This window comes from Dipodascopsis tothii (genome assembly GCF_038497935.1).
Source record: "Dipodascopsis tothii strain CBS 759.85 unplaced genomic scaffold V1510scaffold_17, whole genome shotgun sequence".
Classification (NCBI taxonomy): Eukaryota; Fungi; Ascomycota; class Lipomycetes; order Lipomycetales; family Lipomycetaceae; genus Neoaidaea; species Neoaidaea tothii.
This window is the reverse complement of record NW_027118001.1, coordinates 70,406-87,341: the sequence shown is the minus strand read 5'-3', so window position 1 is coordinate 87,341 and position 16,936 is coordinate 70,406. Positions and strand designations below refer to the sequence as shown.

The following is a 16,936-nucleotide window of genomic DNA, read 5'->3' as shown; positions in this document are numbered from 1 at the left end:
CGCACGCCCTGCGGCGCGCGCTCGGGCCGCCCGCGTGCGTTAGCGTGCAGCTGTCGCTCTACGCGCGCGCGGCGCCTACGTGGGCGCGCCGCCCAGCCCGCCCGCGGGTGCGGCGGCGCCGCCGCGCGACGGGTCGCAGGCGCCCCAGTCGCGCGGGGGGTGCGCCGGCGCCTCCAGCGCGCGCCGCGAGCCGTCTCCAGGCCCCGGCCCTTCTCTCTCTTGCTGAACTATGTATTCTCCGCGCACATGGCAGCGGCTATGTCGCAGAAGGTATCGGAAATAACAATGTGAGATTCAAAAAGAATTGAGCCGCCGTTCGACAGGGGTATCGCGATCGCGTTTCCGCGCGACCGGCTCCGTTCGGGTATCTTGCTCGCTCACCACTCGATGTTGATGTGCACCTTCTTCTTCTTGGGCTTCGGGGCTGGCTTCATGAACGGCAGCTGGAATGGCAAACGGTAGACGATGGCGCGCAGCGCCGCCTGCCGAGACTTGCGCGCCACGGTCTTCATGACCGAGCCCATCACGAACCGGGCGGTGTACCGGTTGTACAGCAGCGAGCGGTACGTCCACTTGAGTGCCGGCTTGAGTGCCGGCTTGACGCCCGTCGCGGCCGCGCGGCCCGCGCGCTTGCCGCCGCGCTGCAGCTTGGCCGACACGCCCGCCGCCCGCCGCGGCTCGGCCGGCTGCGTGTTGACGGTGACCGGAAAGAGCGCCTTGCGGCGGCTCATGGGCGCCACCAGCGGCGGCGGCCGCTTGTTCCACGGGTTCTGCACGATGGCCATCGGATAAATATGTAGCGAGCAGAGGGCGCCAGGTCAGATTATCAAGGCCGCGTCACGTGACCGGGCCGTCGTGGCCGCCGCGGCCAGAACGTGGGCTCCATCCACCGAACCGATGCCGTCGCTCGCCGCGCGAGTCAACCGTTCGCGAGAGACCGCCGGGCCCGCCGAGTACGTGAGCCGGGTGTGTGTCGTGCTCGTGGTGTACGCCGCTGTGGCCGCGTACTGGCCCCAACACACGCGCAAAGTCGTCAGCGCCGTCGTGTTTGTGCTCATGGCGTCCATCGTCCGCTACTTTCTCCAGGACACGATGAAGCGCGTCAGCCGGATCGCCAGCCCCGAGCGGCAGTCGCTCGTCGACACCGTCGCCGGCCTGCGCGCGTACGGTCCTGAGGCCCGCCGGGCCAACACCCGCCGCCGCACGCTCTTTGGCACCATGGGCCTGCGGCACCAGCGGCTTGCCCGCTCCATCGGCTACGGCAGCCGGCTGGACGAGGTCGACGGCGCGCTGCGCCGCAACGCCGACGTCGCCGGCCGCGTCGCCGCGGCGGCCGAGCGCCGCCACCACGTCGCGCCGGGCGAGCTGGCCAACGCGGCGGCCGTGCGCCACCTGCGCGTGGTCGAGCTGCTCAAGCACTTTGTGCGCGACTGGTCCGCCGACGGCAAGGTCGAGCGCGACATCACCTTTCCGCCGATCCTGGACGCGCTCACGGCCGAGTTCCCGGACCCGGCCGGCCGCCGCGTGCTTGTGCCCGGCGCCGGCGTCGGCCGCCTAGCCTACGAGATCTGCCACCGCGGCTTCGACACGGTCGCCAACGAGTACTCGCATCTCATGCTGCTGGGGACCGAGTTTGTGCTGCACAGCGCCAAAGACGCCCATACGATCTACCCGTACGTGCACACGTTCTCGTACCAGGCCGCGGCCGACGACCAGCTGCGGCCGGTGACGTTCCCGGACGTGGCCCCGGAGCCCGAGGGCCGACTGCGCGTGGTCTACGGCGACTTTGCCGAGATCGCGGACGAGTACGACGCGGTCGTGACCCTGTTCTTCATCGACACGGCGGCCAACATGATCCAGTACATCGAGGCCATCCACCGACTGCTGCGGCCGGGCGGCCTGTGGATCAACTTCGGGCCGCTCAAGTACGGCTCTGCACCGAAGGTCGAGTTCACGCTCGAGGAGGTCCTGGCGATCGTGCCCAAGCTGGGCTTTGATCTCGAGAAGCGCTGGAGCGCGCAGGCCGAGTACACGCCCGACTCGGAGAAGCTGTGGCACGGGTTCTACGGCCTGGAGGGCTGGACGGCGCGACGCACTACATAGAGAATGCATTGGTTTCGCGACCGAGCGACGAGGCACGCAGACGGCAGCAGCGACTGCCGCGACGTAGGCGGCCGAGCGGGCCGGGCGACTCAGTCAAGCGCCGTGTGGCTGTCTCGGCCCAGCCGACCAAGGGGCAGGCGGTCCCGATCGCGACGTCGGCTGCCCACTTGGCGCCGCTCAGCTGCAAGACGTATGATGCATCCCCAACACGACCGGCGGTCCGGAGACCGGTGCGCTGGAACGCGGCTGCGGTTGACCATACGACCCGTCACCGCACCAGTCGCGTGGGCCGTGACCGGCATGCGGCCGGTCCGTCACCTGCATGTGGGTCCGGACCTGTCCGGACCCGCCCGGACCCATCCGGTCCTTGCCGGTCCCGGCCGGTCCGCCTCGGACGCGTGCATACGCGTGCAGTGGCGCCGGCGCGTGCAGCAGTGTACCCGACCGCGCGCGTCGCGCCCGCGCGTCCACTACCCCGACCAGCGCCGAACGTCCTAGGCCCAGCGCCAGCACCGCGCCGGCCGACTGTCGGCCGCGGCTGGCGCCACTCAGCGGCCGCCGTCCGATCGGCGCGACCGCAGCACGTCAGCGCCACGCGTGTCGCCGCCACGCGCGCGTCCAGACCGCGCCGCGCGCGCCGGCAGCGCGGTATCACGCGCGTCACGCGCGTGCCGCGCGCGATTTTCGCGGCACACCCCATTTGTGGACCCAGCAGCGCGTCTGCGGCTGCGCGGCATGCACGCTACGCGTCGCGCGTCGCGCGCGTCCGCGCGTCCGCCGGGTCGGCAGTGCCCATCAGCGCCCGCCCCGTCCGCCACCGCCGAGTCGGGCGGGCTGCGGCACCAGCGCGCCCAGCGCGCGTCGGCCTGTCTAGCCATCGCCGCGCCCGGCGCGCGCGCCAGCCCCTCACAGGGCGGCGGCCACTCACAGAGCGCGCCGGCGGCCGGCCGGCCTCCTGGCCGCCACGCGCGGTCGCCAGGCGGGCGGCTAGCCGTCTGTGACGACGCACGCGACGTTATTATAGTTCGCGCGATCGTCATCTACGTCGTTTTCGGCCGTCGCGACGGCGCCAGTCCGCGAAATGTCTAAATAAAACGCGTGGACGTGACAATGACTAAGCTGTCGGGCGCGGGTTCTGACAAATATAAATTTTGGCGCTGTTCCATTTAGTTCCACTTCAACATTTTCGCTTTCTCTTTCTTTGCCCACGCTCGTTGTTCTCCGCAACCTTGCAGAGCGCATCCAGCCGAATTCAATTGCAGCGGACTCGTCAGACCGCCGGCAGAGAACGAGCAGGACCCGTGTGGTACGGTCCCGTGTTGAATTGAGCAGAACTATCTGGGCAACGAGAAATCAGAATGTTTGTCTACAAGCGAGGTAAGTCCGCTGCCGTTCGCCGCTGATCCCCAGACGGCCGCCGCGAGCGCGTCCAGTTCGACAAGATCACGGCCCGTGTGCAGCGGCTGTGCTACGGCCTGGACACGGACCATGTGGACGCGGCTGCGATCACCCAGAAGGTGATCTCGGGCGTCTACCAGGGCGTGACCACTGTGGAGCTCGACAACCTGGCCGCCGACACGGCCGCGTACCTGACGACGGCGCACCCGGACTATGCTGTCCTGGCCGCGCGCATTGCCGTGTCGAACCTGCACAAGCAGACCAAGAAGCAGTTCTCGCAGGTCGTGACGGATCTGTACCAGTACATCAACCCGAAGAACAATCGGCCGTGCCCGATGATCTCGGACCAGACGTACGAAGCTGTCATGAAGCACGCCGAGGAATTTAACTCGGCGATCGTCTACGACCGTGACTTCCAGTACAACTTCTTTGGCTTCAAGACCCTGGAGCGGTCGTACCTGCTGCGCATCGACGGCAAGATCGCCGAGCGCCCGCAGCACATGATCATGCGTGTGGCCGTGGGCATTCACGGCGACAACGTCGAGCGCGTGATTGAGACCTACAACCTCATGTCGCAGCGCTACTTTACGCATGCGTCGCCGACGCTCTACAACGCCGGCACGCCTCAGAACCAGCTGTCGTCGTGCTTCCTAGTGATGATGAAGGACGACTCGATCGAGGGCATCTACGACACGCTCAAGACGTGCGCCCAGATCTCGAAGACGGCGGGCGGCATTGGCCTGAACGTGCACAACATCCGTGCGGCTGGTTCGTACATCGCCGGCACGAACGGCTCGTCCAACGGCCTGGTGCCGATGCTGCGTGTCTTCAACAACACGGCTCGTTACGTCGACCAGGGTGGCAACAAGCGCCCTGGTGCGTTTGCCATCTACCTCGAGCCGTGGCACCCGGACGTGTTTGAGTTCCTGGACCTGCGCAAGAACCATGGCAAGGAGGAGGTGCGTGCCCGCGACCTGTTCTACGCCCTGTGGATTCCCGACCTGTTCATGGCCCGTGTGGAGGCCAACGGAGACTGGTCGCTGTTCTGCCCGAGCGAGGCCCCTGGTCTGGCCGACGTCTGGGGCGAGGAGTTTGAGGCTCTGTACCACAAGTACGAGGAGGAGGGCCGCGCCAAGAAGACCGTCAAGGCCCAGAAGCTGTGGTACCACATTCTCGAGGCCCAGACCGAGACTGGAAACCCGTTCATGCTCTACAAGGACGCGTGCAACCGCAAGTCGAACCAGCAGAACCTGGGCACGATTAAGTCGTCGAACCTGTGCACGGAGATTGTTGAGTACTCGTCCCCGGATGAGGTTGCCGTGTGCAACCTGGCATCGCTGGCGCTGCCTTCGTTTGTCGAAAACGACGAGGAGGGCTCGTTCTATAACTTCAACCGGCTGCACGACGTGGCCAAGGTCGTCGTGCGCAACCTGAACAAGATCATCGACATCAACATGTACCCGGTGCCCGAGGCCAAGCGGTCGAACTTCCGCCACCGGCCGATTGCCGTTGGCGTCCAGGGTCTGGCGGACGCGTTCCTGGCGCTGAAGCTGCCATTCGACTCGCCCGGCGCCAAGCAGCTCAACATCCAGATCTTCGAGACAATCTACCACGCCTCAGTGGAAGCGTCCATCGAGATCGCGGTCGAGGAGGGCCCGTACGAGACGTACGAGGGATCGCCTGCGTCCAAGGGCAACCTGCAGTACGACCTCTGGAACGTGACGCCGACGGACCTGTGGGACTGGGATGAGCTCAAGGAGAAGCTGTCCAAGCACGGCATGCGCAACTCGCTGCTGGTGGCACCGATGCCGACGGCGTCGACGTCGCAGATTCTCGGCTTCAACGAGTGCTTTGAGCCGTACACGTCCAACATCTACTCGCGTCGTGTGCTCGCAGGCGAGTTCCAGATCGTGAACCCGTGGTTGCTGCGCGACTTGGTCGACCTCGGGCTGTGGTCGGACACGATGAAGCAGCGGATCATTGCGGACAACGGCTCGGTGCAGAACATCCCCAACATCCCGGCGCACATCAAGGCGCTGTACAAGACGGTGTGGGAGATCTCGCAGAAGCACATCATCGACATGGCGGCGGACCGTTCGCCGTACATCGACCAGAGCCAGTCGCTCAACATCCACATCAAGAACCCGACGATGGGCAAGCTGACGTCGATGCATTTCTACGGCTGGAAGCGCGGCCTGAAGACGGGCATGTACTACCTGCGCACGATGGCCGCGTCGGCGCCGATCCAGTTCACGATCGACCAGGAGGCGCTCAAGACGGTGGACACCAACGTGGCCAAGGCGGCCACGGTTGGCAAGACTACGTTCCGGCAGGTCGGCGGCCGCAACCCGTCGGCGTTGCCGATGACTTCGCGCCCGCAGCTGTTCGAGAACAAGGCGGTGTCGTTGCCGGGATCACCCGAGCCCAAGGCCAAGCCGGCGGCCAACGACGAGGAACGCACGGAGGAGGAGATGGACATCTACAACCAGAAGGTGCTGGCCTGCTCGATCGAGAACAAGGAGGCGTGCGAGATGTGCTCGGGCTGAGCCGCGGGCGCCTGTGCATGGGAGATTGGCCTGGCGCGCTCCCCGCCACTGGCCGGCTGCGCCGCGCAGCCGCGCTGGCCGTTTGACATTTCGGATTCGGATTGAATATTGTACAATTATTGGTTTCATTTGCCGTTAGATTTCATAGTGCTTGCAGCTTGCTCCTGTTCTTATTGCCAATGACAAGTTCATTCTCCACTTGACAAAGAAATAATCCCCGACGCCGGCGGGCCGGGTCCAGGGGCGCGGTTCGGGCGCGTGGGCGGCGCAGGTGGCGGTGCGGCCGGTTTGCAAGCTGGCGGTCCCGGCCGGGTGAGGTGCAAATGAGGCATTAGCGTTGCCACGGCAACGCGACGTGTTCTCCCAAGGCGCGTCGCCGGGGCCGACGCACGGAACCGAGCCACGCGGGCGGCTCGGCCCGCGTGCCAACGTGGCCGGGGCGAGGGCAGCCGTGGTGGGCAGACGCGTGGCTGGCCGGGCCGGCCGTTTGCTGAGCCGTAGAAGAGGTGCCGGGCGCGGCGGGGTGTCTGGCCGACGAACGAACCGAGACGGAGCGAACGAGCGACGGAGATATGAACAGGCAGTCGTACTACGAGGACATGGTGGAGTTTGACCGGACGCGGGCCGAGTTCGTGCACGCGTTCGCGGACGCACCACGGCCGGTGACCGCCCTGGAGGTGGACAGCGTCGAGTTTCCGAGCTTCGACGAGTCCAAGGAGAACGTGTCCTTTGTCGCGTCGTCGCGCAAGAGTAGGTGTGGGCGCGGCTAGGCTGACGGCAGCCTCAGCGAATGTGCGGCGCGCGGACGTGTCGGTGGCGACGGTGTGCAGCGTGCGGGTGAGCCTGGCCGAGCTGTCGATGCGGGCGGAGGACATGCTGCGGACGCTGGACACGGACGACGGCTGGGACGACGGCGCGACGGCAGTAGACCGGCGGACGACGTGCTCGCTGAGCACGCGGCGGGCGTGGTCGCGGCCTGCGGTGGCCGACCCGTTCGGCGACCCGGCCGATCCGTTCGGCGACTCGGGCGAGGTGGCCGAGCGGTCCGATCCGTTCGCGGACTCGTGGGCGGACCCGTTCTCGGACCAGGGCTCGCTGCCGGTGTCTATCCCGGCGTCGGTGCCGGTGTCGGTGCCGATGTCGGAGGCCGACGTGTACGTGGACGCGCGGGCGAGCCCGCAAGCGTCGGCCGGGGACGAGTCGGCTGGGTCGTGGCAGATCTACGCCGAGGTGGAAGACCTGCTGCAGGCGGACACGGACGGGGCCGTGCGCGAGTGGCTGGGCGCGGTCGACTGCTCGCTGGCGAGCCCGGCGCCGCAGCGGCCGGCACTCAAGGACGTGGCCGCCCGGCTAGAGGCACTGGTGGAAGCGGCGGACGAGCGCGGATCGCCCGGGCCGTGGGCGCAGGGCGCGGGTGCGCTCGTCGAGCGCAGCTACAGCGAGTCCGAATCGGACCTGTCCAGCGAGTGGTCGGCCGGGCCGGACGCGCTGGTGGCGGCCGTGCACGACAGTGTGTGCGCGACGGACGACGCGTATGCCGAGCTGGTCAGCCGGCTACTGGCGCTGCCGCCGGACTCGCTGCAGCCGTCGGTGGGCCGGCTGGCGGCGGCGATCCGCGCGGCGCACGCACAGCGCGCGTACCAGAGCGAGCAGCTGCTGGCGCTGGCGACGGGGCTGGCGGGGACGGGCGAGGGCGCCGCACGGCGTGCGGCGCCGCAGGAGGCCGCGCGGGGTGCGGCTGAGTGCGCCGCACGGCGTGCGGCGCGGCCGGTGCTCGCCATCGTGGTCCCCCCACGTGACGCGCCCACGCCGGTCTCGCTCGCTTCGTCCGCGTCGTCTGTCTCGTCCGCCGTCTTTGAGTTCTCGCCGGCGGCTGCCTCCGGCGCGTCGGTATCCGACGCCGAGGAAGACTCCGGCTTGGCGTGCAAGCCCTACACCGCCCGCACCTCGCCCGCCGGCTACGACAGCTTCGATTCGTCCTCCGGCGGCGACCGCACGTTTGACGACCTGTTCCAGTACGGCGTGTTCGAGCGCGCCGAGCTGCGCCCCAGACCGGCGCGCGCGGGCAGCGGGCGCGCGGCCGCATGCGGCCTAGCGCGGCGCCGTGCGGCGTTTGCATCATCGCGCTAGCTGCACCGCCACTGCTCCGCCCCGGCTGCGCCCCCGCTAGCGCGGCCGCACGGCGGCCGCAGCCGCACATCGTGCGGCGCACCATTGTGTATGCATTCTCCCCCGGCCTGTTCGCGGCCCAGCCGCGCTTGCCCGCCGCCCACTTTGACGGCCGTGGCAGCCGTAAGCGGGCTCGGCGCTGCGTTGGCGCTAGCGCTGCGGCGCAGCGGCGCAGCGTGACGCAGCCAGCCACAGCAGATCACGTGCATCGCTTACCCGGCGTCCCACCGCGTTACCCGGCGATCGTCGTACGCCGCTCAAAGCAAGCACGACCGCCGCGACGACCTCATCAGCCGACACTCACGCAACGACGCAGCTGATCGCGAGAAGGTGGCCATGAGCTACCAGAGACCACTCACAGACGACGAGGACGGCTCCGGGCGCGGCACGCCCGGGCCGCCGCCCGGCGTGCCCGGCTACGGCCATGACGCCGCTCTAGGCAATGGGCTCGGCGCCGTCGGCGCCGGCTTCTTTGACTTCACCACGGTGCCGGGCGGGGACGGCAAGCTGCCAGGCGCTGCTGGTGCTGCTGGCGCTGTGGCCGGTGGCGTGGAGTCGCCCGACAGCGGCGCCTACGGCGATCTGTTCAAGTACTTCAGCGGTGGGTCCCTGGACACGGGCCTGGCCGACAGTTTCGCGGTCGACAAGGACGGCTACGGCGCGGCCGGCGCGGCCACGACGGACCCGACCATGCTGCAGGTGCACGACTTTGGGGCGTACCGTGGACGGTCGCCGTCGGTGCACAGCGAGTACTCGTCCGTGGCGCCCTCGCCTTACCTGTCGGCGGTGTCGGACTTTGGCCAGTCGCCAGGGTCGGTGCAGGCGTCGCCGTCGCCGCTGCCGATGGACGGTCCGGGCGAGTTTCTGTCGACGGACTTGGAGGACATGTTTGCGTTCACGATCTCGGAGCCTTCGGGCGACGGCGGCCTGGGCGGGCTCGGCCTGGACCTCGGCGCGCACCACACGTCGCCGCCGGTGATCTCGCCGCCGGTGCTGTCGCCGCCGGGGCTGTCGCCGCGGCCGCTGACGCCGTCGCCGGAGATCAACATCGAGGACGTGTCCGAGTACGGCCCGGACGGGCTGGCGCCGGGTATGGTCGGGCTGGCGCCGCCGCTGGCGGCGTCGCCGGCGTCGCTGGCGCCGGGCACGCCGGCCGGATACCGGCGGCGGTCGCAGTCCGAGTCGTCGCTCGGCTACGACGGCGCGGTGAACAACACGCTGACGCTGCCGCCGTCGCGCGGCCGGTCGCGGTCGTCGACCACGAGCAGCCACAGCCGCGACAGCAGCGTCGCCAGCGAGTACTCGTCGTACGGGTCCGAGTACGACTCGGACGAGGACGACCGGTCGCGGCGGGGGAGCGTCAGCCGGTCGCCGTCGGCCGAGGGCCGCCGGGACGGCTCGGCCGGCCGGCGGCGGCGCTCGGCCTCGGCCAACCGCGACTACATCCTCGATCTGGCGCAGCCGTCGCGGTCGGACCGCCGCGTGCAGCGGCACCCGGCCAACTACGCGTGCACGCTGTGCTCGAAGAAGTTCACGCGGGCGTACAACCTGCGGTCGCACCTGCGCACGCACACCGACGAGCGGCCGTTTGTCTGCACTGTCTGCGGCAAGGCGTTCGCCCGGCAGCACGACCGCAAGCGCCACGAGGAGCTGCACACGGGCGTCAAGAAGTTCGAATGCCGCGGCGAGCTGCTCAACGGGGCCGGCGTCTGGGGCTGCGGCCGCAAGTTTGCCCGCGCCGACGCGCTCGGGCGGCACTTTCGGTCCGAGGCCGGCCGCGAGTGCATCCGGCCGCTGCTCGAGGAAGAGGCTCGCGAGTACGCTTCGGCGGACCGCAACTACGACGCGCTGCTCGGCCAGGGCGCGTACGCGCAGCAGTACGTCGGCCAGCCGGGCGCCAACGGCCTGCTGGCCGTTGGCGCGCCCAACCCGGCCGTCAACTGGCTGCCGCTGTCGCTGCTGCAGCAGTACCCGGCGCTGGCCAAGTGGGACGGCTCGGACGACGTCGGCGGCTCGGACGTCGGCGACGCCTCGGGCGGCGAGTACGCCGGCTAGGCGGGGCCGGCCGCGCTCCCGCCGTGTATTATCTTGTACTTTGACCTGTATGTCTACGCCCTGGTTCTCTTCTACACACATTTTGTCTGTTGCTTTTTGATTATGTATTCTAAGGGTCTGGAATTGAGCACGCATTATGTACTATCGCTAGGCGACGACGGTGCCCGAGCGGACCTCCTTGCCGGTCTTCTTGATCGTGGCGAGGACGGTGTCGTACGAGACGGCGTCCGAGGCCTTGACGCGGACGGACTGCTCGTCAAGCGAGATCTGGATGTCGGAGACGCCTGGGGTCAGCGGGCGCGGCGGAGGACTTACCGTTGAGCTTGTTGAGCACGCGCTGGACCGCGTTCGAGCAGCCCGAGCAGGACATAGCAACGTTGAAGAGGTACTCGTGGTCGGCCATCGTGAGATTGTGTGGAGCCAGAGGAGGGCGTGCCGGGCTTAAAAGGACCCGCTGCTCGGCGGAGGGCCGGGTAACCCACCACATTATAAATCGTGCGCCAGCGCACGTGAGCGCGCGCCATCGCGGGCATTCTGCGCTGCGGCGGTTGTGCGACGCCGCACTGCCCGCGGCGGTGCGCTGGCGATCGACGGATGCGTCCCAGGGTTAGGGCTGGTTTGGAGCCGCACGGGCTGCGGCGGCCCTAGCCCTGCCCGTTGTTACGCTGTTACGTTGTTATCAGATGCGCCGCACACGGTGCGGCTCAATTTATTGCCAATTTATTGCTACCCATGCGCCCGCGCGGCTAGTAGAAGTCGCCCAGGTTCGTCATCGCGTCGGCAACCTTGATGAAGCCGGCGATGTTGGCGCCCTTGACGATCGACGGCAGCTTCGAGGCGTCGTCCTCGATCGAGTACTCCTTCGCGGTCTCGACGCAGACGTCGAAGCACGTCGACATGATCTCGAACAGCTTGCGGTCGACCTCCTCGCGGGTCCACGACACGCGCTGCGAGTTCTGGGCCATCTCCAGACCCGAGACGGCCACGCCGCCGCAGTTGGCGGCCTTGCCCGGGGCATACCAGATGCCCTCCGGGAGCGAGCGCCGCGTCGACTCGAAGACGTCGATGGCCTCCATGGTCGAGCCCATGTTGGAGCCCTCGGCGATGTAGCGGCAGCCGGCGGCGACCAGCGCGGCGGCCTCGGCGCCCGAGACCTCGTTCTGGGTCGCGCACGGCAGCGCAATGTCGACCTTGCCGACCAGCGTCCACGGGCGCGCGCCGGCGTGGTACGTGAACTTGGACTCGACGAACGTCGACGTCAGCGAGACCAGGTCGCGGTGCAGCAGCTTGGCGTCGGCCACGGCCGCGATCTCGGCCGTCGTGAAGCCCTCGTCGCCCTTGACGACGTACGTGCCCTTCGAGTCCGACAGCGAGACGACGATGGCGCCGAGGTCGATGAGCTTGAGTGCCGCGTACTGCGCCACGTTGCCCGAGCCCGACAGCGCCACGCGCTTGCCCTTGAACACGTCCTTCGAGTCCGTCTTGAGCGCGTACTGCAGCATGCGCTCGACAAAGTACACCAGGCCGTAGCCGGTCGCCTCCGGGCGGATCAGCGAGCCGCCCCACGACAGGCCCTTGCCCGTCAGGACGCCCTCCCACGAGTTGCGGTACCGCTTGAACGCGCCAAACAGGAAGCCGATCTCGCGGCCGCCGACGCCGATGTCGCCGGCCGGCACGTCCGTGTTGTAGCCGATGTGGCGCGACAGCTCCCGCATGAACGCGTCGCAGAACCGGCGGATCTCGTTGTCCGACTTGCCCTTGGGGTCAAAGTCCGAGCCGCCCTTGCCGCCGCCCATCGACAGGCCCGTCAGCGCGTTCTTGAACGTCTGCTCGTAGCCAAGGAACTTGAGGATCGACAGGTTCACCGACGGGTGGAACCGCAGGCCGCCCTTGTACGGGCCCAGCGTCGAGTTGTACTGCACTCTGAAGCCGTTGTTGACCTGGATCTCGCCGGCGTCGTTCTCCCACACCACCCGGAACTGGATCACCCGCTCGGGGACCGAGATCACCGGGAGCAGCTTGCGGAACTGCGGCTTCTTCTGGAAGAGCGACGAGTCCTCCAGCGTCAGCAGGAGCTCGTTGTACGCCTGTTCGAATTCGGGCTCGGAGGGACGGACCATGGTGACTATGTGCGGGATGTGCAAGTTGCGACGGCCGCCGGGAGGCCGGCCCCGGCCTTTTTATCTGCCGCGTCGGCTCCTTGTGCTGTCCTGGGCTATGAGTCAATTGACTTTTACCAACCGCCGCCTATCGCCCGCTAGCCCTCCGGCGGCACGGCCGCTGCCGCGCCGGCCCGGCCAGACGCGGCCGCCTGCGCGGCACGCCCCGCGGCCCCGCGCGCACCCCGTGCCCCGCTGCGGGCGCGGACGCGGCCGCAGGACCTTATCGCCTGGTGGCTTGCGTCTTGTTCCGACATGTCCCGGGGTGAGTAATCGACAACGAGCCGCGTGCGCCGCGTGCGCCGCGTGGCGCCCAAGCGCAGCCGTGGCGGCGCCGGCCGCCGACGCGCTGGCACGGCCGCCGCCGCGCCGCCGTGGCCGCCAGCGGCCGCCGCTGGACAGGAGGGCTGCCGTGGCCGGCCGTCGGCTTTGGCCGCTCTATCGCGATGCAATCTCTGAAACACCGGCCGGCCCGCCGAGCCGCCGCCAGCTGCCGCCGAGCCGCCGGTTGCGTGCGGCCGCCGCTCGGCGGCCGTGCCGCGCCTGCCTGATCTGGCTTGCCGACGTCGGGCCTGCTGCAGAACCATCGGCCTAGCACGGCCCTCCGTAGTGCGCTACTAGCGCCGGCTACGCTCCAGATCTCCTGACGCAGCGCCGCCGACGCCAGGCCGAGGCCGGACGGCGGCCGGCGGCCAGCCGCGGCTGCTGCGGCCGAGCGCGGGCGGCCGCGGGCCCTACGGGTGCCCTACGTACGTGCGACGGGTACCCTCAGGGGACCCGGAACCCTAGAGGGATCTGCGCAAACCCTACGGGCCGGCGGCTGGCCTGCAGACGCCCCGTACGCCATCCCACCTGGGTCACAGCATGACGGTGTGGCGCCACCTCATCTTGTGACCGGCGGACCCGACGGACCTGGCCGGACTCAGATCCGTGGGGGTTGTGGCGCACGCACGGGCAGCCACCGTCCCCCTAGTGTGCGGCTATTTGCACCGCTGTGACTCATCCGGTTGTCGGCGGCGGACACCAGTCCTTAGTGGCTAGTGCGGCGGACGCCGATGTCGCTTGTCCTCCGCCGGCCGGGCGCCGGCGCCTCTAGACCGACGCTACTGGCGACGCGGGCCGTTGGCCCAGGGCCTCGAGTCTGGGGCGGGCGGCAGTTCCGCCGGAAGCGCCGGCCGGGGGGTGCCGTCGCGGCCTGCGATGGCGGGTTCCGGAGGGGATGCCGGTGGCTGCGGCGGGCCAGACTGCGCAGCGGCCTGGCGGACGCCCCAGCGGCAGCAGCGCCAGCCACGTCAGGCCGCGGCCGCCCGGCCGCCACCGCCGCGACTCGTGACGCACGTCTCGGCCTGGGGCGTTGGGCGTCTGCCCTGTTCGACGGAACGTCCGATCTGTAGCGCCGGCGCGGCCCCGGCCTCGCGTATGCGCCACCCGTGCTGCCCAGCCGTCTAGGGCCGGCCCACACGGGTCGCGGCGGGCCGACGTCTTGGCTGCGGGTCGCTGCCATCGGAAGATGGTCGCTTGCGCAATCAGCCAGAGATAGCTGCGGGCGGGGCGGCGCTGGCGCGGCGACCACGCCTGACGGCGCTGGCGCGACGGCAGCGCGCGTGACGGGCGCCACCACGCTGGTGGTCTCCACTGGCGCCGTCGGCGGCGGCCACGACCCTGTCCAGCAACCATGGCAGCCCAGGCTGGCAGCCACGACAGCCAGCCTTCCGGCGTCCGCCGGGCCGCCGCATTCGGCTCTATCTACGACCGGCTATCGCCACGCAGTCATATGCAGGCACATCGTATCAGTCCGCACGCGACGAACAGCTGCAGCCAAGCCGGAACAGCTGTCCAGATCGTTGAGATAACGGCGGGTGCGGCGCAATAAGGTGTGGCGCAAGTCTAGAACGGGCCAGTGGGCTAGCGCGAGCCGCAGCTAGCGGTAGGAAGTACGTGATACCGGGCGTGTGGAAATGCAGAAGCGAGATGCATTAGCGAGTTTTCGGCGACGCGGCGCGGACGGCCGCGGCCACGTCCAGCGCGCTCGTCACACAGCCCTCGAGCAGGACCTGGCCGCGCCAGGCCCACGAGCCGCAAACCCAGAGGCCTGACGCGTCGGCAGCGGCCCCGCGCGCGTTGCGGCGCGCCAGCTCGTCCGCCAGTGCGTCCACAGCGGCGGACCGCGTCACGCGCTCAAACACGGACCGGCCGAGCACGCCCGACAGCATCGGCGACACGACCGGGTTCGTCGTCTGGAACACGCCATGGCCGAGGACGTGGGTCGACTCTATAGCGTCGCCGTCGATCACAAAGTTGAGGTCCGAGACGTCGTCCGGATGCAGATGCGCGAGCACGACTGGGTCCTGGTGCACGCAGACTTCGACCACGGTCGACTTGACGGCCTGTAGCAGCGGCATCAACGTCTGGCGCACGTAGTCCGATTCGTCGGTGAGCATGGCGGCAGCGACGCCCGGCGGCACGGCGAGCACGACGTGGTCGAACGTGTGGACGCGGCCGCCGGCGCGGAGCGTCCAGCGACCGTGGCGCTGCGCCACGTTTTCCACCGCCACACCGAGGTGGCGCCGATCGGCGGGGATGTCTACCAACAGCCGAGTAACAGCCGCACGGACGTTGTCGCGCAGGTGGAAGTGCGGCTGGAGAAACGTGCGGCGCTTGTAGATGACAACGTCATGTGCCGGCGCTTTCCGGATGGTCTCGAGCGTGCACGTGCCCATGGCCGCGAACATGGGCACCACAAACCGGTCAGCAAACCAGGCAGGCACGAGCCACCGGCCGAGGAAGGCCTCGAGCGACATGTCGGCTGGCGGATCGACGGCCAGGCAGAGCGCTGTGAAGTAGATGTAGCACACGGCAATGAAGAGCGTGCGGCTCGCCCAGGCGGCCCACACCGCGGCCGCCGCCGCCGCCGCTCGGGCGGCAGAGCTGGCACCGCCCGCGGTGTGCGCCTTGCGGGCACGCACGGCCGCATCGCGCACGGCCGCGCGCACGCGCCCGGGCAGGCGCGTGCCCCGCCAGCCGCCCTGGCCTTGGTGGATGTAGTAGGTGCCGTCGGTGGTGGCGCTGAACGAAAACGAGTACCACTGGCGCTCCAGCCGCAGCCCCAGCTCGCGGTACAGCGCCAGCACGTTTGTGTAGTAGCCGCCGGCCAGACTGCGCATCGGCACGTCCACCCGGCGGCGGCCGGCGTCGGTCGTGACGGTCAGCGACGCCGCGTCGAGGCCGATGGTGGGGTTCTGGGGTCAGCGGCGGTGGGTGCCCACTTACCGAGTCGAAGAGCTCGATGTCGAATCGGCGGTCGCGGCCGAGGTAGTAGGCCGTGGCCAGGCCGGCCAGGCCGGTGCCGACCACGGCGACCCGCGGCCGAGCCGGCGGGGCTCCGGGGGGCGGCGCGCTATCGGCTGCCATTGGGTGTTCGGATGACCAGGTCTCCGGCTACGGTGGGACATATTTCCCGGCGCCCACGCTGCACTATCCATTCGTACGTACATACACGCCGCGGGCGATCGCCGGGCGGCGGGCCCGCGTGGCCGCGTGGGCCACGCGGGAGTCACGTGAGAAGCCGCACGCCGTGCGGCTCGTGCGGCTCATGCAGCGCGTGCGGCTCATGCGGGCCGGCGGCCCGTGCAGGGGCCCGTGCGCAGCCGCACGCCGTGCGGCTCTAGCCAAAACTCGTTATATCGTCCATATGTCGTCAGATTCCAGCGTCGGGCCCGTGATCGTGTCGTAGCAGAACCGGATCAGCGAGCCCGCGTAGCCAGAGAGACCGCGTCGCGCCTCGGCGGCCTCGGCGCAGGCGCCGTCGGCAGCACCGTCGGGCGCGGGCGGGTCCAGGGGTAGGTCCGGGGTCAGGTCGGGAACAGGCGCCGGCGCCGGCTCGGCGGCCACGCACGGCCACTCCGCGGAGGGGCACCGCTCGCTGCGCGCGCTGTGCGCGCTCGATGCGCCCCGCTCGCTCGCGATCGGCGTCGGCGGCCGCCATGTCGTCGGCCACGCGGTCTTGGGCGCCGCCGGCGACGACGCCGCCCGCGGCGGGGTTCGCCGGCGCGCCCGCGGCGTCGGTGTCGGCGTCGGCTCGCGCGCGCGGCCGAGCTCGCCGCGCTCAAACACGCCGTACTGGTAGAGGTCGTCGAACGAGGCCGGGCCGTCGTCCAGGCTCTCGAAGCTGTCGTAGAACGCGTCCGGCGGCGACCGCGGCCGCGACCCCGGCCGTGCCGTCGGCCGCGCCGCCGGCCGCCGCAGCGCGCACACGCCGCTCTCGGCCACCGTCGGCTCGGTCTCGGCCGCGGCCGACGCCGGCGAGAACTGGAACAGCCGGCTGTCGGAGCCGCTGCAGTCGGCGTCGTCCTCGGCCGGCACCAGCCGCACGTCGGCGGCCGTCGCAGCCGCGGCCTCAGCCGTCGGCGGGGTATCGGCGCGCGCCGGCCACGCCACACTCGCACAGGTATCGTCGGCCAGACTGGACTCGGGCGAGCCCATCAGCCGGTCGAGGGTATTTTCCGG

General features: G+C 69.4%; 6 protein-coding genes across 6 annotated transcripts; 3 read left to right on the top strand and 3 right to left on the bottom strand.

Moving 5' to 3' along the window:
• The first annotated feature begins 838 nt into the window (after positions 1-838).
• V1510DRAFT_417757 (N2227-like protein-domain-containing protein) lies at positions 839-2,243 on the top strand. Its single transcript, XM_066934007.1, has one exon. The coding sequence runs from the start codon at positions 898-900 to the stop codon at positions 2,101-2,103; it is 1,206 nt and encodes a 401-aa protein (XP_066788604.1). The 5' UTR covers positions 839-897; the 3' UTR covers positions 2,104-2,243.
• A 921-nt stretch (positions 2,244-3,164) lies between these two features.
• Positions 3,165-6,258, top strand: V1510DRAFT_417755 (ribonucleotide reductase). Its single transcript, XM_066934006.1, has 2 exons — positions 3,165-3,480; positions 3,514-6,258. Exons 1-2 carry the CDS (start codon positions 3,462-3,464, stop codon positions 6,045-6,047), a joined length of 2,553 nt encoding a protein of 850 aa, XP_066788603.1. The 5' UTR covers positions 3,165-3,461; the 3' UTR covers positions 6,048-6,258.
• Positions 6,259-6,471: 213 nt separating this feature from the next.
• Positions 6,472-10,415, top strand: V1510DRAFT_430527 (uncharacterized protein). The gene is made up of 3 exons (XM_066935374.1): positions 6,472-6,797; positions 6,829-8,062; positions 8,480-10,415. The coding sequence occupies exons 1-3, from the start codon at positions 6,620-6,622 to the stop codon at positions 10,269-10,271; spliced, it is 3,204 nt and encodes a 1,067-aa protein (XP_066788602.1). The 5' UTR covers positions 6,472-6,619; the 3' UTR covers positions 10,272-10,415.
• A 3-nt stretch (positions 10,416-10,418) lies between these two features.
• V1510DRAFT_403420 (uncharacterized protein) lies at positions 10,419-10,674 on the bottom strand (the record flags this gene model as incomplete). The annotated part of the gene is made up of 2 exons (XM_066932169.1): positions 10,419-10,555; positions 10,587-10,674. The coding sequence occupies 2 exons, from the start codon at positions 10,672-10,674 to the stop codon at positions 10,419-10,421; spliced, it is 225 nt and encodes a 74-aa protein (XP_066788601.1).
• A 273-nt stretch (positions 10,675-10,947) lies between these two features.
• V1510DRAFT_417747 (Glutamate/Leucine/Phenylalanine/Valine dehydrogenase-domain-containing protein) lies at positions 10,948-12,482 on the bottom strand. The gene has a single exon (XM_066934005.1). It carries the CDS (start codon positions 12,389-12,391, stop codon positions 11,018-11,020), a length of 1,374 nt encoding a protein of 457 aa, XP_066788600.1. The 5' UTR covers positions 12,392-12,482; the 3' UTR covers positions 10,948-11,017.
• A 1,853-nt stretch (positions 12,483-14,335) lies between these two features.
• On the bottom strand, positions 14,336-15,917 carry V1510DRAFT_417744 (uncharacterized protein). The gene is made up of 2 exons (XM_066934004.1): positions 15,701-15,917; positions 14,336-15,669 (listed from the first exon to the last, which is right to left on the bottom strand). The coding sequence occupies exons 1-2, from the start codon at positions 15,839-15,841 to the stop codon at positions 14,407-14,409; spliced, it is 1,404 nt and encodes a 467-aa protein (XP_066788599.1). The 5' UTR covers positions 15,842-15,917; the 3' UTR covers positions 14,336-14,406.
• Positions 15,918-16,936: the final 1,019 nt, after the last annotated feature.